At 46.6% G+C, this 25,829-nt stretch overlaps 1 protein-coding gene across 1 annotated transcript in view; it reads left to right on the top strand.

Annotated features, from left to right (window-relative positions):
- LOC108555515 (uncharacterized) overlaps positions 1 to 25,829 on the top strand; it is an 83,758-nt gene that overhangs the window by 13,481 nt on the left and 44,448 nt on the right. The window contains exon 2 of the mRNA XM_017911178.1: positions 9,116 to 9,294. Coding sequence (XP_017766667.1) covers positions 9,116 to 9,294 — 179 coding nt within the window. The remainder of the gene's footprint in view (positions 1 to 9,115; positions 9,295 to 25,829) is intronic.

The raw sequence follows: 25,829 nt of genomic DNA, 5'->3' as shown, positions 1-25,829 counted from the left end.
AAAAATCCACCGTGGAGAGGACAGCTTCCGTTTCGACGTTGAGATATCGCGTTCCGTCATTCTGACGGACAGAAACGGGCCGTTCAACGGATCGTTAGACGAGTAAAAAGGGGGGGAAAAAAAAGAAGAGAAGAAGGAAGAAAAAGGAATCGGAAAAAATAGAGGACCAGATCCGGTCGAGTGATTTCTTCTCTTTAGAAGTGCGGCTACCTGCCACCTATTTTCCACCCACGAAACCCAGAAAGCTTTCTCGCCTTTCTCGCATTTTTCAAGTTTCTCGCCACCCTCGCTCCGCGCTTTTCTCACCCCGTCCTAGCCACATCTCCTCGTGTAACCCTTTTCTGCCTTTATTTGCCTCCCTTTCGTTCCTTTCACTGGTCGTTCCCTTTTTCCCTTCGTACACCGCGGATTTTTCACGTCCAGGCAAACGTTATCGTAATTTCCGAGCAGGTATACACGCACGCGTATTCCCGCGGCGTTTGTGTCGTTTAATTTTGTTATTCAAAATATCACGCTTGCTTGGAGCACGGGAAGGAGCTTCTTTCTTCACCGGGAAAGTGAATAACGAACCGTAAGTTTGGATCGTTTCTCTTCGAATATTTCGCGTTTCAACTCTGGCATTGTATACGAGCTTTTACCGTAATGAGAAGGCGAATCGAGGAAAACGGAAAGTAACGCTGATTATGTTTTCTTCGCCATTTGCGCGAAGTTAACTTAAGGTTTATCAGGAAAGTCGGAGAAATTTTTCCCGGGAGGAAAGTTGCGTGCAATTCTCGAGGCAGGTATACCTGCGGACATTGACGACGCATGACACAGTTCTCCGAGTCTCAAAGAAATAAAATACACGAAAGTATTTGTCCCAGTCACTGGGAAGGAGCTCTTACATTTTTGTTTCGGTCTCTTCTTTTGTTTCGCCGCCTCCCCTTTCCTTTATCTCGTTCCCGCTTTCGTCGTTCCTGTAAAGTTGAAGAAGTCCAGTTTAGTTTAGTTTTATTAGCGACACCACTGCTTTCCTTCGCGAGTCTTCGTCTTTTTAATTCGTCTTCATTTCCCGGAGTTTTCCGGTGCTACGTCAATTTAGCTCCCCTTTTTATCCGTACAAACCGTCTTACCACTCGATTCTCCTTTAATTTCGCCGACGGTTAATTAACTGAAACAATATGAACAGTTGCAACCCGGCGGAGTAGTTCCGGCAAAAAAGATCGCTCCTTCGGCCAAGTTAAACAACGATAAGGGAGAGGAACGAAATTCTGCATCGTTGAAAGTCAATTCCCTTGAATATTGCGCGAGGAATGCGAAGTTTTCGTTCCCTCGGCTCGAGCAGCACGTATAAAAATAATAGCCAGCAGAGGGAACGAAGGAAAAGCGTGCATGAAATTATACGAGCTGCACGCAGTTGAAAAAGAGCAACGTTCTCGCTAGTAGGCACGATACTCCAACTAGCAGCCTCGTATTTATGCGGTATAATGTGGCGTAACTGGCAAATTTCACTTCAGCTCTCCGTTTCTGCGCGAATTACGCGACGTTTATAATCCGTAACGCGAGCTCGCGCAATGAGATGTACCTCGCGATGCGTGCACAACAAGCGCGCGTGCAAACACACGTGTCGAGCACGTGGTGTTCTTCAGCCTAACCGTGACGAGGGCTTACGCTGTTTACACCGTGTTCCCCGTCTCGGAAAATTCCACTTTCTCTTAACCGTGTTGCCGAGTCGATCTACGATTAGTAATTCCTCGTCCAAGTTGCTGGCACAGTTGGGTATTTCCGTCGAGAAATATGCACGTCGTACAACACGCTGCACGGTTAAAAATGGCTACGTTGATGAAAATGGTACGCAAATTAAAGCGCAATTTGCAATTATTACGCGTACGGGAAACGTTTAATTTGAGAGCGATATTTCGCGACGGCGTTTAACTATCGTTCAAGATCGTTGTGGAAAAAATACGGGAAAAACTTTGCCGCTGAGTAATTATTTTGGAATAAACGAAATTGATTTAGTAACCTGAGACCTCGTTAATGTGCATCTTTCAGTTCTGTTTTATCAGCAAATTTAATTTGCTGGGCAAATGACGCGATACGAATCATGAAAATTTAATTTTTCCTATCAATTAACGGAATGTATGGAATGTAAAATATGTATGTCGCCGCGTGACTAGAAATTGTACTTTATATACTACGATATCGATGAATTAATTGGGAGTAATTTATAGTTAATTAAAATCGAAGGAACAATGCGAGTACTGTAGTAAATTTGACCAAAAAATCCACTGGGAAGAATTGCGAAACAGCACCCGAAAATTACCTCGACGGATAGGCGGCAGCGTGCTCTTTAACGTGCATTTTGTTTTATCGCGATATTCCAACTGGTTCCCGAGATACGGACGTCCAAAGTTTGGCATTAGGGTGCAAGAATCCTTGAATGCGGCGTGACCTATATTTTTTCCTGGAAATGCGTACGTTGCAATAGTAATAGTGAAAAGACGCTGACTCAGCGTCTGCCACTGACCAGCGCACGTGTCGCGGGTGTGGGGTAGGTTTGGTGAAAGGGTGCGAGTGAGAGGTCCAATGTCTCGCGACAAAGACAGTAAAGTAAATTGTTAAAAATTACCTTCATCTTTACACGACGATATCTCCGGAACCGGACGTCGTATCGGGATGAGAAAGAGACCATATTTTAAGTCAAGAATCGCCGCTTCTAACGATGCTAGTTTTGTTAAGAAACAGCTACTACTTTCCAAGTTACAGCGATGCAAAGTTTGGACAAATTTAATAGATTTCCGCTGGATTTTGCGGGAAAATTATTGGTCAATTTAATATTACATTAGTAACCTAATTTCTGGGTAATCAAATTAAAGTATAGCCATTAACTAAAGATGAGCTTTTACCCGTTCCTTTCCATTCGGCAGGTAATGATCACCTTCTAATTCGAGAGTCACGCCATTCTTGCCAGTTGCAATCAAACTGTGGACAAACTTTGAGGAAATCGTTGCTATTCCCGATTTAGGAAACACAGTCAGAAATGGAGAAAGTTCGTACGGTCTTTTTTTTTTTATAGACTTTCCCCATCAGATCTTGCCTCTCGGCTATATTTGCGGTATTAAACGGAGTTCGTCTCAAGTGTCGTTACACTTATTATATTACAATTGCACGGAGATGCTGCCTGACAACGACTGGCATCGCCAAGTGCATCCATTACCCCTGTGCGTCGTTTCTAGCGTCTAACTGCAGGTATCCGTGTCACACGAACACGCGGACGAGCCGTTTGCCTCTGTGACACGGGCGTGTGAATGGATCATATGCAAATAAAGCAGGAACGAGGTCGTGGACGAGCAAGTTTATGTAAGAGCGCGATAGAAATTTCGAAGATAAAGGCGATTGCACCCAGTCCTATTACTCTGTCGCCATAAACGTCCTCGAACTGCTTGCGTTTTACCATAACTTTGCAGTCAAGTCTCAATTCCCGTCTAGCTATTCGTTACCGTGAATGTTTCATGATCGAAACGCCATACCTATTGTCACCAGAAACTGTTATTACGCTATGGGATGTGTGCTGTCTTGAAATTATTCGACGACGTAATGAGATATCCGCGCTTCCACTGTTAGGTCGATGGCACTGACACAGTTTGTTAAACAATGGAGCAAACACTGCAGCTTTCTCTGCGATAATTGCAATTGTAACGCAATATAAATTACGCTGCGAAAGTACAGCGACGAACGCGATACACGACACGCATGTAATTAGATACGAACTCGATTGCAAAATTGTCGAACCTATCTCGGCTACGAACGACCGTAACACTGGGAACACGATATTAAGTCAATAAAATGTCCTGAAATTACTCTAACGTTACTCGATCATTTGGTAAACTCATTTTATGTAACCTTCCGAGATCGGATAGAGCAGGAAAGTGTAACTTCCATTTCTCAAAGAGTCGACAAAGTAAACCTCGTTCGAGTAACTCTTTGCCAATCCAAACCAATGAGACCAAAAGAACCTCTTTTCTCATTAGGAAGAGGATTCGAAATCCCCGCTATATTCGTAGGTAAACCTGTCTTCGTCGGAATAGATTTAATTTCCAAAACCATTTCGCCGACTTTGTTTACCTCCTAATCTAAAAATCCTTTTATACCCGTTATTCCATCAAACTTGATTAAAACAGTAATCTTATTAGCAAAGAAAAAAAGAAAAAAAAAAAAAAAGAAACAAATAGGAAAAATAAATTCCTGGTTCGAGATGAAAAACAACCACGTGGAAAATTAACCGTTACCGAATCTTTGATCGAACGGAACAAAAGTTTCGCTCTCTATTCACCCACGAACGGTAAAAGCCATCAATCCACGTGACCCTAAACCGGCACCCCAACGCGTCTGGGCCGCTGACCCACAAAGGAACGATAAAGCAAAAGTCTGGAACGTTACCATCGATTCTGTTGCCCGTGGCGCAGCGAACTGTCCGCGAAGGCACCCAGGAAAGTGTACACGCTCGACAAGGAAATGTCCACTTTCGCGGAAATTACGCGGAGGCAGCGGCCAGTGACACGCTGACACGGCGCTGTCGCGTGTACAACAGCCACGCAACCGGGCCGCAGCGATGTGCCGACTGGCAAGAGCGACCGCACTTTACGAGCATTGCGGCGAAAATATATGATTCTGCCGGTGGCCTAGCGCGACCGTAAAGTTTCGTCCTCATTGTTTCGAGCGGCGGAACGTAGCTAGAGCGTGGGGTTGGTCTGGTTTAAGAGCGGTAGACCGCCGCACGATTCGAGGCAGACGTAAGATTAACGACTGGTTTGCTTTGTAGTTTTATAGCCAGCAACTCGCCCCCGCTCCCACTTTCGCGGCTTTGACTGTTTCGACTACCCGATATCCTGCCTTTTCGACGAGTGCTTCTTCCAATGGAGATTTATGACACTAGCAGCTAGGAAGCTCGTGTCATCTGCGAAAGTGGTCGCAGGTGGGTCCAAACTAGGAATAACCGCGCGAGTGGACCTTGCTTCGTCACCACCGACGCCTAGAACTTCCTTTCAAGGTCTACCTTCCATACCTTCGCGTAGATTCAATATCGCATTCGATGGAATCGCGTTTCACCGAAGTTCGAACTCGTAAATACAGTTATTCGCGGTGTGCAAGTGCCCCTTGGTGGGAAAGAGGGTCGCTATAATCCTCCTTCGTTTGCCTCCAGTGCGGATTTAGGAGTCGTTCGTCATCGTTTTACGCGAACGACACGCGTTCTTGAAGGATCAGCAGCGGCGGGGTGTGCCGCGGGGTACGGTCTCGGGAGCCGATGCAAAGGGGGAGAATCGGGATAATGCTTTCGGGAAATAAAAGTGTCGTTTGCCGGGGAAAAAAGCTCCGGTGGTAATAGAGGGTGAGAGATTTCGCGGCGAAGAGTGGAGTGCCTACGAAAGATAGCGTAACGCCGCGAGATTTAGCACGTAGTAATTCGCCTTAATGCCGGCGTACATACGCGTCCTAGTCGCTGCTCCATTCGAAAGCGATATTTGTATTCGGTGGCGCATGCTTATCGAGAACACTCCGACGGAAATTCGCCGCTTTTTATCGAATCCCTCGCGTTGCACGCGGACGAGAAAGAGCTGCTTCTTGTACAGACAACTTTATCATCCGCGTCGCTGATGTTGAACCATCGTTCGTTTTTCTTATTCCACGTCACTCTAAGATATAGTCTCGTGACACAGGGATCGAGGACTGAAATCCTGAAAATAAATCGCGTCTCGACGAACGGGAACGAAAGAGCTTCGACTGGCGAAGATTCCTCGAAGAAACCTCGAGGAAACGTTCATTTAGAAGCTGCGTATCGGCGAGAGTGCTCGGTAATGAATGTTTAAAGCATGCTTCGTATTTGGGTCGAGTTACGTTCGTATCAGATCGATAGTTTGCCGTGAAAAGTTAAGAGGTAAAGTAGCTTGTCGTTTAAGTACCATCTTCTGTATCCCGTTCTCGATGCTTAATTCATCGATGAACCAATTAAACCGCCATGGTGTTCCGTAGTAAGTTTACCATATAACAGATTCAGCGGATAAGTCCACTCCAGTTTCGCGTTAATGGGTGCAGCATGAAATATGTATCCCCAAAACTCCAAGAGACTTCGAGAATATTACCACGACGTTTTCAAAAGTCTCCGCGACGTGGTGGAACACAGCGGAGTCGTCATTGGGATTTAATTGCCGGCTTAATAAGCTCGTGGCTTCACGGTACAATTCGTCTAGCCGAGCCTTTAGCGTCAATGAAAATGGAATCGACGCACGTTCGAGAGGGTTGGCGGCGTTTCGCTCGCGGCATGATTCTCTAAAAGGAAAAGACTCGAGGGTGAAGAGGAAACGAAGAGAGAGAAGAAGAGGGAGGGTGGAAAAAACGAGAGGAGAATCTCCCTCGATGCCGACCATAAAATATCCCGACGATCGTCGAAAGAAAAATAGCCCGCGGGCCAGCAAGAGACAGAAAGAAAACATCCCCGGTTTACGGGCCTCTGCATGCGGTTTATAATATTATAAAGCGGCGGGGATGGCAGGGGGAAGACCTACGGGGGTGGAAAGAAAGAGTGGCGAACGAATGAGTCGTCTGCGGGCTTTTACCCGCGAGCGAGGCCGGGCTGCGCGGTGAAAAAGTAGAAACAGTCCGTGCTTGGTCAGACGGCGAGCCGCGCGACGGTGCGGTCCGGATAAAACGGTTGGCACGTTCGCTCGCGTTCCACCAAGATTCTTTTAAGGTCGCTGATTAAGATGACAAGCACGTATGCGGGGTATTTAATCGGATTTCGGCTTTAGTTTCTATCGTTGACGCGTTTTTGCTGGACCGTTGTCATAGCGAGGGATAAAAACCCCGAGGTGATCGTCCATTTCTATTTCGCGGCTCAATAGCTTCGTTAAATATTTAGATTCGGATTTCCTTTCTCGCCATTCAAGCGTTTTAAGCAAAGTTACTTTATCGGAGATATACACACAGAGATCGATATAAAAAAGGATGAAGGATTCGAGTATAAGCCGATACGATGGGAATGTTCGTATTACGTGGAACGAAAGATCAAACGTATAATACAACCATAAACGCGTTGGAGCTTACGAACGACAGCGTACGCTGGGGAAAATTGTCGGCCAAAAATCCTCTCGGACGTATGTACACGGGTACACACGGTTCTCGCGAAATATGCTCGTTAAGCGAGAAACGTGTATACCCGTTTTATCCGTAAGTAGCGAATTACGTGTACGAGCAGCCCTCTCCGCGGAGAACGTTACCCTTTAATTCGTTAATTTTTCATGGTGCAACGTTCGGTTATGCAAAGACGATATAAATTCGTCCGGTGCCCCGACAGCGTTAACCTTTTTCTGTCTGCCCCTTTGACTTGGTTCTGTCAACAGTCGTTCCCCTTCGTCGGCCATAAATTCGTCACGAGCACCGATCCCCAGGCCCCGCTTGCCGGCGTGGAATAAAGAGGTAAAGGTCGACGTGTAACTAAATCCCGCTGCTGCAACGACGATTTTCGACCCGTGTATATCATCCGTATTCGCGAGCTCTGCTTTTTGTCAATTAATCTGCAGTTATCAGTGCAGGGCCCGTGGGTTGGGGTACAAGCGACGTTGGAAGCCAGTCGAGGGGAAGTTGGTCATTTGTATGACGCCAGCGTGCTGCTGTGTATACGGGCGTTATCTGTGCTCTGAGCTTCACCCCTCTGGGGAAGAACGGCCTGTGTGACACGTTAACGTGAGACCTCGAAACCGGAGGGGTAGCAGCGGGGTCGCGCCGCGCTGGAAAGAGGATACCGCTGTGTGTTTGGGTAGGACGTTGTTTATGCGAAACGGTCAGCACACCGAGTTACGATGTCAGCGGCTCGTTCTGGTTGGCTTCGTTTGATAATTCGATAGCACTTTTGCACCTCGAGCATCGCGATGCCTCTCTCCTTTCTTTCACCGCGTCAAGCTACGCGCTCGGCTCTGGTCCAATTAAATTTACCCGGCTGTGTTTTCGGCCCGGAGGAAAAAGCGTGCCCGTGATCCAGTGGCTGTAAAAGGGGAATAGAAAGAACAGGGATGGAGAGCAAGGAAATACAGTTAGTATTCCCCATCCTCCTTTTCTCTTCTCGTTATTTCCCTTTCTTCCTCGTTTTTGTCAATTTTCAAAACCGCCGATTCGCTCGCATCGAATGTGACTCGCTCCGCGGAATACGAGGAAAACCAGATGGAAATTCCCCTCTTTTATCTCGCGGAAATAATAAACGTCCGCTGGCATTCGCGTTCGCGTATTCGGTTCAACCCTCTGCGTCGTCTCGTCGAGAATCCTTGGGAAATCCCGTACGAAACCAACTATCGAGCGATTTCTGCTCGTCGAGACAAGCTTCGAGATGGCTTGTGAGGTAAAGCAAGGTCGTTCCACTGTTGCGGATAGCCACGGCATGTCGGCAAAGTCGCGCGATCAACCGTGCTTTTATTTCCAACTTTCCCCTCGGATCAATCCCTGTCAATTGCGAATAGGTATCGCCGCGCGTCATTCCGATGATGATTGATGATGATGGAGAGACTGTTCGTCGGTGTACTAACGAGGCAACCGTCCGAATAGACCCCGCGGCCATTCCTACAGTCGAGTTCATTCGAGGAAACTCCGGCAGATTACGGTAACACGTGTCTAGACATCCATCTGTGAAGGGAAGAAGTCGGGAGAGAAGGAAGAAACGGACGGTGGAGATTCAGAAGGGGATAGCTCGATCTGTTCCCAAGATTAACGGAGATTAATCCACGGAAAGTGAAACGTTTAATGAGCAAACAAGATCCACGTGATTTTTCTTTCATCGCTCGCTCGAACGTTCGCGAGAATCCTACGAGTCTGCTAGAATACTTGCGAACCTTTCTCTTCCCGCGAGATCGAGATTTCGAAGTCGAGTGCCCGTTAGAAAAATTCCTTCGTCGGTGGTAAAAACGTACACGATCGCGAGCATTTCGAGATTAATGGATCTCGGGAGAAAATTTTGCTCGTTTCCTATAACGATCTCGGCGCAGCGTATTTTCCGACTGCATCGATTAACGAACTTCCCACTCGAAACAATTAGAGGAACGAAATACCTTCGGCGAAACATAATTCCGTGAACCAATTGTTTTGCTTCCAGCGCCTGTGCAACTTCGTGAAATATCGAAGGAGGGCTCGCAACGCCGGCCAAACGATGCCAATAATGACTCAGCCGAAGGGGATTTGCCCGTTTTTGAGCCGACAGCGGCGAACGTCAGCGCATTCGTCGGACAGACCGTGTACCTGCCATGCCGAGTACGAAATTTGGGAGATAAAGTGGTAAGCCGCAGTAATTTCCTTGCCAAACGAAACAAAGGTTATCCTTTGACAATCGTTATTCCGAAAGACAGCGCGAACAAGCGACGCGTTTAGCAGCTCTATCGGGAGAGACGAGAAACAGGGACGGACGAGCTAGAGCGAAAGAGAGAGAGAGAGAAGAGAGGAGAAAAAATTCAGTCTCGTGGCTCGTATTTTATAAAACCAGCGGGAGCTTTATAGCCGATATGAAAAGTTGCATCGTAAAGGTGCCGCGTAAAAATACCATGACTGAAACTGTCCCCCGGCCAGCGTTTCGTTAACCAACGCCAGTAAAGATTTCCGGCACTTTTCAAAATCCTAAACTACCCGGGTTTTATCTCGCATCGTAACGACGTCGGTGGAAAAAATTTTCCATTCGCGAACATCGCTTTCTCCGGGCCATCGAATAATCTGCCGGTGCAAACGCGTTTATCGCCATTACGGAAAATATCTCGTATCGGCGCTGCGTTTCGCCCCTGGAACGGCAACGTCCGTTTAAATTCCTATCTCTGTCACTGTGTCACCGTGCCCCGTCCGCGTTACCAAGGAACGTTATCTAACTCAAACTAATAAACTTCAACCTACCTATCTCGCAGCCTGCGCAAGACCCAGGGACACCCGTCGGGGTCCTAACCGTTCCTCGACGATGTCTCGGCAAATGTTACAAACGGAGAAACAATCGACCAGAGTTCCATCCCCGGGGTTCCCTCTGAATTATGAAACACGCCAAAGGGACCTGTAATTCAACGAGACAAGGAGTTTCGATCGGAACTGCCACGTGTTTCGCGATACACGCGCCAGAGACTGTGTGCGCGACGATTAATTTTCGCGAGTTTGCCCGAGTCCCCGGTTCTCGTTTCGTAGGCCAATTTCTATTCAAACAGGTTGTCCCGCATCTCCGACGACAACGGCGACGTCGTGGCCCTTTGCTCCGCTATCTGCACAAAGTTGCCCCCTTCTAGCGTAATTAATACCAGGCCCATGACAAATCGTCGTTTCCGCAATAACGACCGACCAATAAATACAGCGGTCGCGATTAGGAGCCTGCCGGCACGAAAACCGTAGACGCCGCGTGCTTCTACGACTCTCTGCACTCTGGCGTGCTCCTGACAATCGATCAAAACAAGCAGAGACACGGGTTCAGGGCGGGACACAGACGTCAGCGTGTTTCCTTCGTATCTGCGCGATTGTGTTCGCGGGTAGACATTCGTGTGCCTCCGCGTTCCCTCCGTCTGGCCAGGAAACCAGCTGTTATCTTAATTTTCCATTTTGCCAGTGCACTCAACTTCGTGCCCCTCTTCGTCCCCCTCTCGGCTGCGATTAATTACAAGCAACGATTCCCGTTGCCACCGACACGGTTCCTCGACAAGCTTTCCCCCCCTTCCTCCGCCGGGGGGTTGTTAAATTCCCGTTTCCGCGGATCGCGCGCATTTTTCCATTTCATCGGTCCATTACCGCACGGCGAGTCGCGAAACGTTGCTGAAAGCGGTAATCAACGATTCTCCGTAGTCAGCACGGTCTCGATAAAATCTTCTTGTCCCGCGTCCTGCAGCGGGTGCAGGCCATGGACGGATGCTGGCTGCTGGATGTAAAAGTTTTGAAAATCGATCGCGCGCAGTTAGAGAGGTGAAACCTCCGGAGGGTTGGTCGGCAAGGACGGCCGTGGGTACAGAAGAAAGCGGGGAATTTATGCTAAGCGATGATCATAATCATTTGACGGGGAGCCACGGATCGTCGCGCGCCGGCAATAATCCTGTCTGCTTGATTCCTTTTGCTCGTAGACAATCGTTAGATCAAGGGTCGCTTGGCGCCGTGTTCGCTGATATCGTTCCATCTCTAGCTGTCGAATGTCGGCCTGTTATTTCTAAATCCTCTCTAGGAGAGGGGATCGGGGACAGACAGTCACTCCGACTAACGTTTTCCGTTCGACTGGATCGTTCGATTTTCTCTCCCGTTTCCTTTTCTCTGTTTCTTCTTAGCAGAGAGTGAGAAAGAGAGCAGGGATGAGCTGTTTGCTCAGAGATCAGACGTAGCGCGGTACAATGGAAAATTAATATTCGTCCTCGTGGAATCGGCGGTCCCCGAGGTTAATTTTGTAGTTAAATGAGAGTTAATCGAGGAGTCTCATCGATCCGATTCCGACGAATTTACGCCTCGCCGATAAAAGCCAGCGAGCTTACCGTGAATCGTTAGGCTCGGGCTGTGATTAGCGTGGATCAGAGCTTGCAACGTTTGTTGGCAAATCATCGATCACGCGGGGAAGAAACGACGAGTGTTTATCTCAAGTTATTGGTGTTTCACGTTTCACGGGCTTGACGCTATTATATCAATGGACCAATAAAGTCGCCATTGCTCATCTATTTCGACGATTTTTTGGTTAACGTTATCGGGCCGCACCTGCGCTCGTCCATGAATATTTCACTGGTCCGAGTATCGCGGCTACGTATTTTTTCCTTTCTTCTCTTTTTCCCTTTTTTAATATTTTTATTTCTTTTATTTTTGGTTCGTTTGAGCGTAGATAGAAAGCGTTTCCTAGACACGCTTCCCGTCAAATATTTGCTATTTAAAGCTTACCATTTCCATCGAGCTTTTTCCTTTCTGCTTTCTCTCCTTGTTGACGTATCCACCGTCTTTCTCATTGATTTATCGTCGATCAAACACCGACTCGAGCTTCCACGATAACTCGGGGATCGTTTAAACCCGAACGCGAGTTGACATAAAAGATATCTCGGGGAAGGATCGCGTTAATCGAAAGAAGGTCGCGATTGCCGGAGTGCCTACTCTCTCACCTGCCGGTTCCTCGTTTCTCAAAGTTATTCTCGATCAATATTTACCGATGCGCCGTTCACCGTGAAATTTCGCGGATAAATAGCGCAAAGTGTCTGGTGATTTGTTGACCCTGCGTGCGCCTCGTGCACCCGCGGTTTGATGGATGACCGGAAGCAGCCTGTTTCGCTGTTTATGCAAAGCTCGAGGAGTTCCTGTCGCGTACCGTTCGTCGTTATCGACGGCCGATATTCGCCAGGAATTTAAGAGCAGCCTCGTTGCATCGAATGCAGAATCGAACCTCTAACGTTCTGCATCGAAATATCCAGCAAACGCGGGGAAGGAGAAATGCGCGAAATTGCGGCGACGTAGCTCTAAGTTACACGAATTCCCCGTAATTTATTCAGTGACCACGTGTTTTTCACTCCACGACTCCATTCCGATATCACGGGAAACGAATGGGGGTTCATCGGTCCCAGAAAGACCAGAGCCGAATTGATGGCAGTAGAATGAACCCGTCATCGGTCAGACAGCGAGTCCATTCAACTTCGGATACCCGTGCAACTTTTACAATCTGTTCTACGCCGAAATGCAAGCGATTTCACGGCCGAACGCGACAATGGGTAACGTAGAACAAAGCTTGTAAACTTGCCTGTCGATCGATGAATCACTTTTGTCACCTACGCGCCGATATCGATCCGTCATAAATTCCCAGCGTGCGCGCGCGAAACTAGCCAGAGCGCGAAGGATTAACGCGGCTCAATCAATACGTTCCAGCAACAAACCACCGGCCTCGTTCTTCATCCCTGACCTGTCACTGTCTTCGTCCCCTCTATCCACTCGGACTCACCCCCTTCGACACGCTAATGTACTCGAAACGAGACGGAGAAGAAGGGCGAAACGAATCGGACACGGTCGAACACGCGCCTACACCCCGGCCCGAAAGTGACTCGTGATTTGTTGACCTGGCAGACGGGCCAAACAACGGTGTCATGATGGATCGCGGCGAAAAAGGGAGCCTTATCGGCCGGCCAGATCGATCCCGCGTAGTACAAGGACTCGAACGGCTCTCTCTCTGCCGCGTTTTCCGCCGCATAAATTGAGCAACCCCGTGAATTCCAGGCGCGCATTATTTACGGTGAGGGCGGAAGAGGGAGGCAGAGGGACGCGGGCAGCTGTAAATATGATTAATTTTCGTTTCTCGTTCGAAAAACCAGCTGCAGCACGGCAGATAATCAGCCACCGGATATACACCGCGGTCCTGCCTCTTTCCCGCCTATTTTTCCCGCTCGAAATATGCTGCACGCAATTCAATGCTCGTCACGAACGGCCGTTATCGACGGCCCTTCTACTCGCGCGAATTTTGCGGTTTGTCCTCTCCATCCCGAGCTTCCCGGCGAATTTAATGCGTCCCTGGTATAATTACGAGCTGTATTTTCCACTCCGTTTTGGGGTAATTTCAAGCAGGATAGTCGAATATTCCAAGATGAATGGCTTTAAACAGGTTTCCCCCTTTCCTTTCTACTTTCCTCCCCTTGTGTCTTGATATGGGGATTGTTTTCTCAAATTAACCAGTTTTTGATAGCAGCACGTTTCGCTGAACCTACCAATAACGAGAAAAAGAAACTATTGTTCGCTCGAATTTCCAGTTTTCCGAATGAAATTGGACACGGTAAAGTTTCGCGTGGAAACTGGCTAGGCTGGGAATTGAAAACTTGAAAATTGCCTATATTTTTGACATTCCCCGAGCTCTATTTTTCTCCGAACGGACCACATATATTGTTACACGCCTGGAATAAACCGGCCGGTCCTCGAAAACCTTTGAATTTTTCACGAGTGAACATTAATTCGCGTCGGTGGCAGTAAATAAACGATAAACTCGGCGGAATATATTTGAAAAACTTTTCAATAATAACCGTGTTCCGTCTTGTTCATCCGAGCACGGTATAAGCTATATTCCGGCCATATTTATCGCGTTTTCTCTTCGTGGAGAGAACAGCGCGTCGTTCATTCGTAATTTACTCTCTTTCAACGCTGTTGAAAGACAACGCTCATCCGCTGTTGCCTCGCGATTGAAAAACAAAAAAGAAAAAATCAACAAAAAGGCAAAGAAAAAAAAAAAAAAGGAAGAAAAAGCGCGGAAGGAAAAGAAAAAATCGCGCTACAGTAATCGACGACAAAGACTTGACCTGCACAATTCCATTTTACGTTACACTGATAACAGAGGCACCGCCACGCGATTGGTTAGCAAGATATTCGAGGGTCGAGCATTCCCCGTGCGTTATTTCCGCAATTTCGCTGCGAGGCGGGGTAATACGGTCGCAGCTTGACGTCACGCAGGCTTAAACGGCTTTGAAGCGGCCAATCGAGCGCAATTTTCAAATTTTTCCAGCGCGTATCGAAAAAGTTTCGAGTCGTTCGATTGCCCCGGATACACTGACGAAAATACTTCGCAGCTGGTGGGGGGATAAAAGAGGAAGTTGGAAAAGAGGGTAGGGGAAAAAAGAACAGGGAAGAGATAAAAATGAGCGTACACGAAATCAGGATCCTCCATTTAACGGTGTATCATCGAAGCTGGGAATCCCCGCAGCTGCAACGAGGCCGTGAACCATTTGTCACGTTTCAAACTCGAAAATTACGTGAAAAGCTCCCGCGTCTCTGAGTAGCTTTCTTGAGAAACACGTAGACGAACGTGTTCGTAACGCGATCCCGCTGAATCCCCTGTTTCTAGGCTGCGAAATTTTCGAATCTCAAATTCCGCCACGGTGCAAGCTCGGGGGCTTATCTTGCGCCAGAACGAGGCGCCATAAATATAAAATTTATTCGCAATTAATCGCGTTGCCGTGTAATTGCTAATCTTAACAAACGAGTAACCTGTGCCCGGATATATATATACATATATTTGTCAATTTCCAACGACTCACTATACGAGTACGCAAACTGCATTAATCATCGTTAGAATAAAATCCACTGTCGCAATTACTGCCTAATAACAAATCGGATAACCTAAATTGGCCGTAGGAATTCTTTAACGAACTCAACTGGAGGGTCAGAGAAGGCGAAGAACCCTCAATGGTATTTACCATCGCGCCCAACACGCAAAAATATTCGCCAATGGTGGTTGCGTCCTCGAGGGTGAGCAGGTCGCACGATAATGCAGTGAGCGAGAGCTAATTCCCATTGACGTGGAATGGAAAGAAGCTGAAGAGGGCGCGACGGAGAAGCAGCTATGGAATTTTAATTACGCAGGGCAGCAGGGTTTAAATAGGAGGAAAAAGAGAAAGTACGCGAAGGAGAAAGCCTTTTATCATTAAGATTACACTCGACCGAGTGCTCGTGCTCTCTAAACAAAATGTTCGTTTTCCTGTTATGCCGTGAAGACGGGGGCAAGGCGAACGTTAGGGGCACAGTTGAACGGAACACAGAGTACACCGAGGCGAGAGCAGAAGAGGGCGAAGGAGGAAAAGCAAGGGGAGGAAGCGAGCCCCGAGGAGGAAGAAGAAAGAAGCGAAGAATGAGCGCGAGAAAGAAAGGGGAGAAAAAAAGAAAATGGGAAAACAGAGGGAAAGTAGCCTGGTATTTGAAAGATGAGAGACCACTTTGCGCTTAGAAGGAACTGCTTTACTTTCACAGCTTAGTAAATGCGCGAGGTATGCTCGAAGGAAGAACAGGCTTCCGGGGCAAGGAGGAAAAAGGAGGGTTGAGATGAATGAATGGGGAAAAAGCAGAGTGGTGGGTGGAAAAGGGGCGAGAAACGCGACAGAAATGGGTCTCCTCTGTCCGAAAGCAGCAACGATTCAACACTTTATCCGTCCGCAGGATTTATGGGTCGGGTGTGCGGCCCGCGTGGACCGTTTGACCGCGAAATTGCGTAATTAAATTAGCGCCGGCTCATATAATTTGGTAATTAACATTCCAAAACGGCTGGCCGATAGCTCGCAGCTGGGGATTCGTCGGAAAAATGGGACCGGCTGTAAGTTGAAATTGTTTAGAGGAGACCGCGAGCTCCGTTCGCGTGCCCGGGAATTTATGGCCTATTTATTTCGTTCGGCTCGGTCTAATTGCGTATGCCGGTGTGCGTTTCCGTCGACGGAATGTCTGATGATTTTCCTTTATCGTCGGCGACGAATCTCGCCCAATACGGACCGTGGAATTTTAATAGAATTCGATGCCTCGCGCCGAACTAGCTGACAAGAAATTAATTCCAGAATCTGAAATTTTGCACGGAAGAAATGCACGGAAAATGTTACCAAACGAGTTACGTTTAATGGAAGGTAGCGAGACTTTTGCGTGATGCCTTGCACGATACGATTTTATGTAACAGTTAAATTTCAGCGACTTCCAAATTTCGGCCACCCTTGACGAGTAGAATGAGTATTTCCATGGACAGTGGAAGCTTAAGTGGTCGACTGTAATTTTCAAATATCGCAATTTGGTTCCTCGATCAGAGGATATGAGCAAATGATTTGGAAATGTTCTACAAGGGTTCGGATTATTATTACCGAAGGACGCGAATTTCGAAAAGAATTCCGTGTAGATGGCGTTTAGGAGGTGTGCCATTTCTGCGAGAGGCGCAATGTTCGAGGGACAGGTTAGTCTTACCAGCTCTTTTCTCCGACATGTCACAGGCGGAAGAGATAAACTCGACTGGTTGGAAAAAGCTGGAAAGCACTAGAGAGACTGTTTGACGCAGCTCGCAGCCGTCGGAGGATGAGATTTCAGGCTTTGAAACTAAGATTTCGACTTTCTTTCCTTTCCAGTGCTCCTTCTACACTACTCGAAGAGATTCCACGTTCCCTCTCTGACGAAAAAACACACAGACGACACTAGGTGATGACTTTCTGCGTAAACGTACGTTCGAATCGGTCGGATCCGACCCGATTGTCTCGCTGACTCTGCGAGAAGAGAAATCTTCCCTCCGGAGGAAACGGGCTCGAGAGGAAAGAAATTTCGCGATAAGTCGACGGCGGACAGGAAAAGTCGAAAGCGTGAATCGACTCGATTGCCTCGAGGCCTGGAGGAACGAGATATCGAAGCGATTCGGAGATAGGAGCACGTTGACAGGACCCAAACCATTGGATCCCGATTAGACCTTCGATAGAGGCCCTACTGGATTCTATTGCGGTTCGTGTCGCTTCTGACTGTCTCCTTGTCCTAGACACGTTATTCGCGACGTACGAGCAATCAGGGAAATTTTTAAATCCGAAATTCGAATTTCGACCCGAATTTTCTTAATCTCAAAATCAAAGTTTGAATTGGAACTTTTAAATTTCCATTGTCGAATTCCTACTCCTGCCGTTCAATTATAATACGGAAGAAAGGACTTGCCTGACTGTTTCCTCGCCCTAGACACGTTATTCGCGACGTACGAGCAATCAGGGAAATTTTTAAATCCGAAATTCGAATTTCGACCCGAATTTTCTTAATCTCAAAATCAAAGTTTGAATTGGAACTTTTAAATTTCCATTGTCGAATTCCTACTCCTGCCGTTCAATTATAATACGGAAGAAAGGACTTGCCTGACTGTTTCCTCGTCCTAGACACGTTATTCGCGACGTACGAATAATTTGGGAAATTTTTAAACCCCAAATTCAAATTTCGATCCGAATTTCCTTAATCTCACAATCAAAGTTTGAATTGGAACTTTTAAATTTCCATTGTCGAATATCCTACTCCTGCCGTTAAATTATAATACGGAAGAAAAGATTTGCCTGACTGTCTCCTTGTCCTAGACACGTTATTCGCGACGTATGAATAATCTGGGAAATTTTTAAATCCGAAATTCGAACTTCGATTCGAATTTTCATAATATCAAATTTAAAATTTGAATTGGAGCTTTTAAATTTCCATTGTCGAGTATCCTACTCCTGCCGTTCAATTATAATACGGAAGAAAAGACTTGCATGACTGTCTCTTCGTTAGACACGTTATTCGCGACGTACGAATAATTTGGGAAATTTTTAAACCCGAAATTCAAATTTCGACCCGAATTTTCTTAATCTCACAATCAAAGTTTGAATTGGAACTTTTAAATTTCCATTGTCGAATATCCTACTCCTGCCGTTCAATTATAATACGGAAGAAAAAACTTGCTGTGGAACTCTGGTTACTGAAAATAACGCGGTCTACGGTTGAAACGAGGCATTGCAAGTTGCCTTTCTTTGAAACCTCTTCAAACGCTGAAGCTACATATTTCGAAGTTTCTCAATATCTGGCTAACAGTCTTTTTAATAATCCAGTTTCGCCGAGGATGCGAAATAAACGTTAACTAGAACCGCTCGGGGAGATTGCAAGTAGAAGCAAAACAGTCTGCCTGTTTTACCAATTAACGTTTGTAAAATGGTACCAACATTATCGTTGCACCGCGACCCTTCGTGTGCACAAAAAATATGAGGAGAAAGGAAAACACAGGAAAAATATCAAATTAATAAAATGTTACACGGTGAACAAAATTGCGAGAGAACAACGGAATGGAATTACTGTAATGTTCGGAATACCCGTAAAATTCTATTCGACATTCGTGAAACGAATGCGAGATAAACGCGTATAGCCGAACGGACAACGATGAGCAAGCTATAAAACAAAGCCTTAGTCGATTGTCAGGACGGATGGTTATATCCTGGACTGGAAGGAATCCCGAAAAAAGAGACAGAATACAAAAGAGAAAAAAAGACAAGAGAAAAGAGATAACAAAAATATCAAATCGAATATGTTTCGAAGCGAGACCCATTTTACTTGCCCGGTCAGATAAATTTCTCGGTTTCCTTTTTCGTTTGACAGTCGGAGATTTTTTCATCGAAAAATCATAGGCAGATATAGAGAGAGGAGAAGAGAGAGGAAAAAGAGGTCCACGACTGCCTTTTGAGCATTTAGAACGGAAAGAATACTGATATTAATAAATCGTAACAAGATGCGAGCAAAAAGGACGCGGAGAAATGGAAGGATAACGAAACATGGCGGAAGCAATGGGAAAGGTACGCTGATAGAATATTAGTGGAAAAAGGGAGTATAGAGATGGCGGCAGCAGTGCAGTGAAATGAAAGGATATGCAGGAACAAGAAATAGTATTAGTGGAAGCCGAGCTAGTCGTACGTTTTCGAGCTAGATACCATTTTAATTACAACCACCGTCCATAAGTCGATCCGTATGAGAGACAACATTTTCTCGGTTTAATTAAGCGGTCGGCGTTTCGCTTTGCCGAGGTTTCTTCCGCGGAACGAATGACATTCCGGTCCGGCATCGATTTATTAAATTACCGGAAAAAGGGGACGGTTTACCCGCTACTTTGTTCGAATAATTAATCATACGCGTTAATTATTTGCCAGGATTCTTCTCTGGGTCCGGCAAATATGCGAGTGTCGCGTGAAAAATTTATCGATCACGTGCCACGGAATTTCGCGGAATTTCAAATTACCGGTTAATGTAAATATGCAAACGCAAGTTAGCCTCTCGATTCGCAGAGGTGGAGCTCAGTTATTTGGTTTGCCGCGTTTATTAGCGAGCCAAAATTTTCCCATCGACGGAATGACCCTTTTTCGATCCTGGTTCATGGCATTTCCCGATTTCACCGCGTTCGTCTCGATTCGGAACTCTCGTTGGCCGCTTAACGAACCAAACGTTCTTATGATTTTTTTCCTTTTCTACATGCAACGTCGCTGAAGCGTTTAACGGTAATTCCTACAAAAAGAGGATCCTCGTAAAGTATTTAATCGCGAGCTCGCGTCAGATTTTCCTTGAATTTCGTTGCTGATCGTAACCGGGTTCGAGGAAGTTCGAGGATCCGAGCGAGAACGAGGCTCGATAAAAATTTTATCGACTCGATTTTTCGGCAGGGAAGAACGATCTAGATAGAGAGACATCGTGAACTCACCGATTAAATTCTGGAACGCGATGTGTATTTGGCGAAACGTCGATGCCATCTGTTTTCGTACTTTACTCCCGTCTGGCAGCCTCCTCCTTCCAGAGATGTCGATAAAATCATTCCAGAGGTCATCTAATTGTTTCCTTCGGCTACTTCCGCGAGGGTCGCCTCGATATCGTGACAAACGACGATCTCCTCCATCAGCCACTCGATTGTTTCCCTCTTTCCGCTTCGCTCTTTTCCTTTTCGTCCAGGTAAAAGTAAGTCTCTATTTTCAAACAGTTACACAACCTCGTAAAATTCGCAGCGAGTGCTTCCGTCTTCCTTCCCTTCATTTCTTTTTCTCTATTTTCAATGGCTGCAGAGGGAAACGTAGTTTCGAGAGAAATGCTGGCAATTAGAAAGTTTTTGAAAACAGAGCCGGATGGACTGAACAATTAAGACGAGGGAATTAGAATTAAAAATTTTAAGCTCGACCTCGGTGAACCTTCGCAGAGACGCGAACTCTCGCGGCCACGATACCGCGAGAATTCGAGTTGCGAGAAAGAAAAGAAATAAAATGGAAGGAAAAGAAACGAGCGGGAGAAATATTTCCTTTTCCTACCCTTTAATGCATTTCTAATTTAGCAACAAGAGAAGCTTGAAACGCGGTTTTTTAATGGGAGCATTGCGACAGCAGTTACGTAGCGGTATCGATTCTTTTCGAGTAAAAAAGTGCTTATCGAGATTTCTCGGATTACCAAGAGCCGCATAGACCATTATTCCCGCTTTTAACCAGTCGACCGATCAACCCGTTCCCTTAAAATTGCAATCGTATCAAGGGAAACTGGTATTATTTCATCATTTATTACGCTCCCACCGCGAGCTCGGACGCTTTTTCGATTGCAAGCAGCACGGATTAAATTACCGCCGGCTGGCCGAATTAAAACGCTAATAACCAACGACCGATATTTATTGGACAGCTTTCGCGGGGCTAAAGTCGAAATCCGTGCGCCGTTCTGCCTTCGACCAACCCCTCCTGCCGCCCCCCGATAGAACTCCCTTTTCCTCGTTACGCCTGCACCTTTCACCCCTTCCACAAAGCGTCCAAAACTTTTACGAACCCTCGAGAGTCTGGTAGCGCCACCATTGTTTCCCAAACAGGGGTTGTTACCACTTTTATGAGGGAGATTTCGAGCTTGGCCGGGCAGATAACTTCGCTACGCTCGTCGCTTAATCGGCCACCGCTCTCCTCGGACTCCTCTGCCACGCCTTCAACCCTTTTTCGCCACACAGTTTTAACCCCTATTCGTTCGTGACCCAAACTCACCCGTACTACCCTTCGGAATCAAGTGATTTTGGGATCAACTATAACGGGCCGTTTCGGCTCCAACGCGAACTGTTTACGAGCCACCACTCCTTCTCCATTTTCTCTGCAGCGAGAATATGAAAATGCCACGGAATTGTTTCCCTTCGATAATTTTCGCGCTGGATCCACTGACGGTCGTCATAACTCGCCCTTAATGCCGCCCTTTAATCGCAGCCACCTCCGTCGCTTCACGTGGCTCGTGACAGTGATAACGTTGAACGACCGGCTTCTATTCAGGTCTTTCAGAGATCCTGTCAGAAGAGTCCCTATCGATTAGAACGCTTGCAGTTTTTCCAACTTAATCGACGTCGCGCGGACAACAGAGTTCAACTGGCACGTCGGGTCACAGAGCACACTATGGAAATAATTCATATCGGTTAGTCGCGGATGAATTATTCAACCCTGCGAGCACCGACATGAAACACGTGGATAAATATGACGCACATAGATGATTATAATTCGAAATTAACAAGCGTGCATAATCGTGCACCTATCTCGGTAAGTCAACAGTAATTACACCCGGAGCGGCTATAGGTTTTCAGTAATTCCAGGGTTAAAATCGTCCAGGATCACGAACACGTGTATCACGGTATCTCGCACAGTCTCGCGGTCTCACGGTTAAACGTGCATCGGAGAATAACGTTATCGCGCGTATTTAATTACTGCCGAGAACCCTCTCGCGCCTCGAAAAGGTCTACCTGCCATCGATCTTTCGAACACGAGGACACTCGTTTCCCAACGACACTGACGTCAAACGTGACGCCCTACCGAGCGTCGGAGCACGCAGCTTGCAAATTATATCGCAATTATATCGCTCTTCGACGACTCCTCCAACGCCTGTAAACACGTTTCGGACAGTGTCGCGACAAAGAGGAAGAGCCTAGTGGGAGTGTCGCGGGACGTAATAAAAGAAAGGGAAAGGGGTGGAAAACAACGGCGGGGGCGAAGAAGCACGACAGAAACGCACTGATTGGCAGCGGAGCGGGGTGGAGAGAGACAGCGACGGAGTAGCGCTTTAATTTATTCATCGACACCCCGAGAGCATTTTAGACAATGAAACCGTATCGGCTTTTTCGTATATATCGAATCGGACAGGGGCAGCGTGGCGAAACGAGGCTGGTTTTTAGGAGAGCTGACCGTCGCGTCGCGGGGGTGGCAGGGTTGGGGGTTAGTTTCATTTAAGCGTATCAACGGGCGAATGTGGGCCGGCCGGTGTTCCGGCCCGGGCTAAAAACGCCTATACGCGACTTCGCTATCGAACAGTTCTCATCCCCGATTAACTTTAACGCCGAAGCCGCGGCGCGCCGGCCTCCAACAGGCTTCCGGCTCCCAGCGAATGCATAAAAATTTCATCGAACGGCATCGGTGGCCGTTCCAGGACTAACGTGTACGTAATGAAAGCGCTACACGTGCCGCGAGAAATAACGATCCTCTCTACCCCTATCTGCCCCTATCTACCCCTATCTACTCCCATATACCCCTATCTGCTCCTCTCTCTACCCACCCTCCTGGTGTCATTTTTTTCCACCATTCTTTTTGTTTTTTCCACTTTTTTTTCCTTTTTTTTTGTTTGTTTGCCACACGTCGACCCGACGAAAGCGCCAGAGGGATGAAAATGAACTGTGTCCGCTTGAACCATCCCCGACCCCTACGTTTCCGAATATTTCGGTAATTGATATTTCGGGTTCAGCCGCACGGTCGTTTGTTTTTCCACGAGAGAGAGAGAGAAAGACAAAAAGAGAGAGGAAGAGAGGCGAATCTCCGCGATAGACGGTTTAGATTAGCTTCTTTTCCCGTTTTAATTGATCCACCGTGCCGGTTTCCACCCTTTTGTCTACGGAACCTTGTTATCGGATGGAAGATCGCTTTGAAGATGAACCATTGTGAGGCAACTTTCTTGTTCCACCGGTATTTTCATTGGTTAGCGAGTTGCCCGATCGCGAGGCTCGCGGGTCGAACCCTTCCTTCGATGCTTTGAAGCGGAGAATATTTTACGTCAGCCTGCCGTGGCTATTCTCGGGATTAATTAGTTCGTTTAAAGGAATAGGCTTATCGAGGTTGATTAAAAGAGTGCTTGGATAGAACGCGAATGTCGGAGGACGATGGGGGGCAAGGCGGAACGGAAAGGGGGATAGAATACAGGTCATAATCTTGGTAGCGAGCGTCCTCTTCATCCCCTTTTACCGTCGCCCTCGTGCAAGGGCTCTCTTCGATAAATCACGTGCTCCAACGCCGTGTAAACAGAGCTGACTTAATAAATCTAATTATCTACGGAAGGCGAGAGGGTTTTCACGAGAGGAAAAATAATTTCTCGCGGAAGAATTTTTCGGCTCCGATATCGCTGCCCCCCCCCCCCCCCCGGGTTTCATCGATTTTAAAACTGTCGGTAAGGGAATATTTATTAGTTTGAAAAGAGATTCCTCGAGTAAATGTCGAACGTTCTGGCATACAAATTTTATGGAAATTTACCGGGGTATCGCTGCGATGCTTCCGTTAAAGCGATTTCTATAAATTTCCCCGCCGAGTTCAAATAAACGTTCGCCATCCGATATTTATTCTCTCTCGTTTTTAATATCCACGGGAACATCTGAAGCTTTCGAGAGGGTGGTTCCCAGTTTGCCGAGCTGCTTAATTCCGAATCATCGTTTCGTCCTTGTACTTTTATTATATATATATATATTGTTTCTGCCTCCCCCTTGTTTCTTTCCCTTCGTCCACGAACTCGCTGCGAGAACTTCCTTTCTTCCAGAATTTTTTGATTACAGATTTCATACCGCGTTTCATGAAGTCACCTCGACGCGGAATACAAAGGACCAATTGCGACGAAATCTCCGTGAATCAAACCGTCTTTTGTCGTCTTTTGCCGACTTTTTACCGACTTTTTACCAGACTGGAACTCTCGCGAATAAATTTCACATCCTTCTCTTTTCTCCGTCGTTACACTTTATCCCAGTTCATGTACCCAACTCACGGGTTTTTCTCCCGTGAATTATATATATCCCGTGCAACCGATTACGCATCGTGTGCTTATCGGAAAGACATTGATATCAATCGCTGCTCATACAGCTGTCAGTTACGCTATTTATGACCACGTGTACAACTTCGGTATGCTCCTAGAGGAACACGCGAAGCTTCCGTGACATTAAATACAATTATAAATTTAGTAGGTTCATAAACGTAGATCCCAAGCTTTCATGTCGCTAAATGTATTACTCGCATGTTAACCTATCGAAGAATATAAATTTGTTAGATGGATCCTAATTCGAAAAATTAATTATTGCGTCCACGCGACGAGTTAGCTCGTCATCTTCGGCTAACAAATTTTCATATAATTTATCAATCGCGTCATGTATTTTACTAAATTGTTAATTACTCGTATCCTAGTTTAGTATTTACCCCGAGTAACCGATTTTGAAAAATTCCCTAATTGCGCAAATATTTCCCTCTTCATATTGCTTCATGTATTTCACTAAATTGTTAATTACCCGTATCCTAGTTTAGTATTTACCCCGAGTAACCGACTTTGAAAAATTCTCTAGTTGCGCAAATATTTCCCTCTTCATCTCCACGAATCCTTTATTCTAGAGTTTCCTTCGGTTTTATCCCCGAGTCAATTTACCGACATTCTCTCTCTCTTCCTTTTTCCAGTCTTTGTTCCGGCATTTTCTTCCCGCCATTTTCCTCCTCGTCCCTATGCTTTCCCGCCGTATTTCCTCTGTCGTGTGTCGCGTCTAGCTTGTACCTTGTACCCGTGTCAGGTTCCCTCGTCGTTGCCGCGTATAAGGGCCCGTCATCTCGATTTTACTCGCGGTGGAAGTAAAATTTCTCCTCGCGCAGCGAACGTCGTTATCCTCGCGAGTTCAACGTCGACAGACTCTCGCGCTTTCATCTTCCCCGGGCTCGCAGAGCCGTCTCGTCTACGGAAATTCGCAAGCGAAGCTCTGTAAAACTGTTCTCCACCGCGAAACGTAGTTTTAACAAGTTAAATGGCACCCTTCTCCCACTTTGCCGAGGATCTCAGCCCCTAATCTAGCCGTGGAGAACGCGATCGATCATCCTCTCCGACCGGCACCGGCTCTCGCCCTCGAGAACGTCCTGACTAGAGATGAATGCAATCGTTATCTGATTGAAGACTCGCGACGACGAATCTCATGATTGAAATCGTTGATTGCGCGATCTTTTATCAATTAGCGTTATTTTGCGTCCGAAAATAAATTGAAAAGCGCAAGGATAAAATATTAATATAAATTCGTTCGATTGCACAAATATCTTTTGTCACGCGCTGGAAATTATCTTTGGACACGTTGGATGGAAAACGAAAGACTTCTTTTATATTACATCGAGTGATCCAGTGGGTAATCGAGCAAGATGAAGGAAATTCAAGGGTAGCTGTTGCATCAATTTCTCCATTTCAACGGAAACTCCTCGCATCCGTGTCAAGGATAAAACGCTTACCCTCCAGAAAACAGTAGATATAAGCTTTGTCCTTGCCTCTTTATCCCTTTTCATTTCACAGTTCGTATTTTTCCATGCATCAAGTTC

This window comes from Eufriesea mexicana, unplaced genomic scaffold (genome assembly GCF_001483705.2).
Source record: "Eufriesea mexicana isolate 0111107269 unplaced genomic scaffold, ASM148370v2 scaffold124, whole genome shotgun sequence".
Taxonomy (NCBI): domain Eukaryota; kingdom Metazoa; phylum Arthropoda; class Insecta; order Hymenoptera; family Apidae; genus Eufriesea; species Eufriesea mexicana.
The sequence above is the reverse complement of the archived record's forward strand: the minus strand, read 5'-3'. Positions and strand labels throughout refer to the sequence as shown.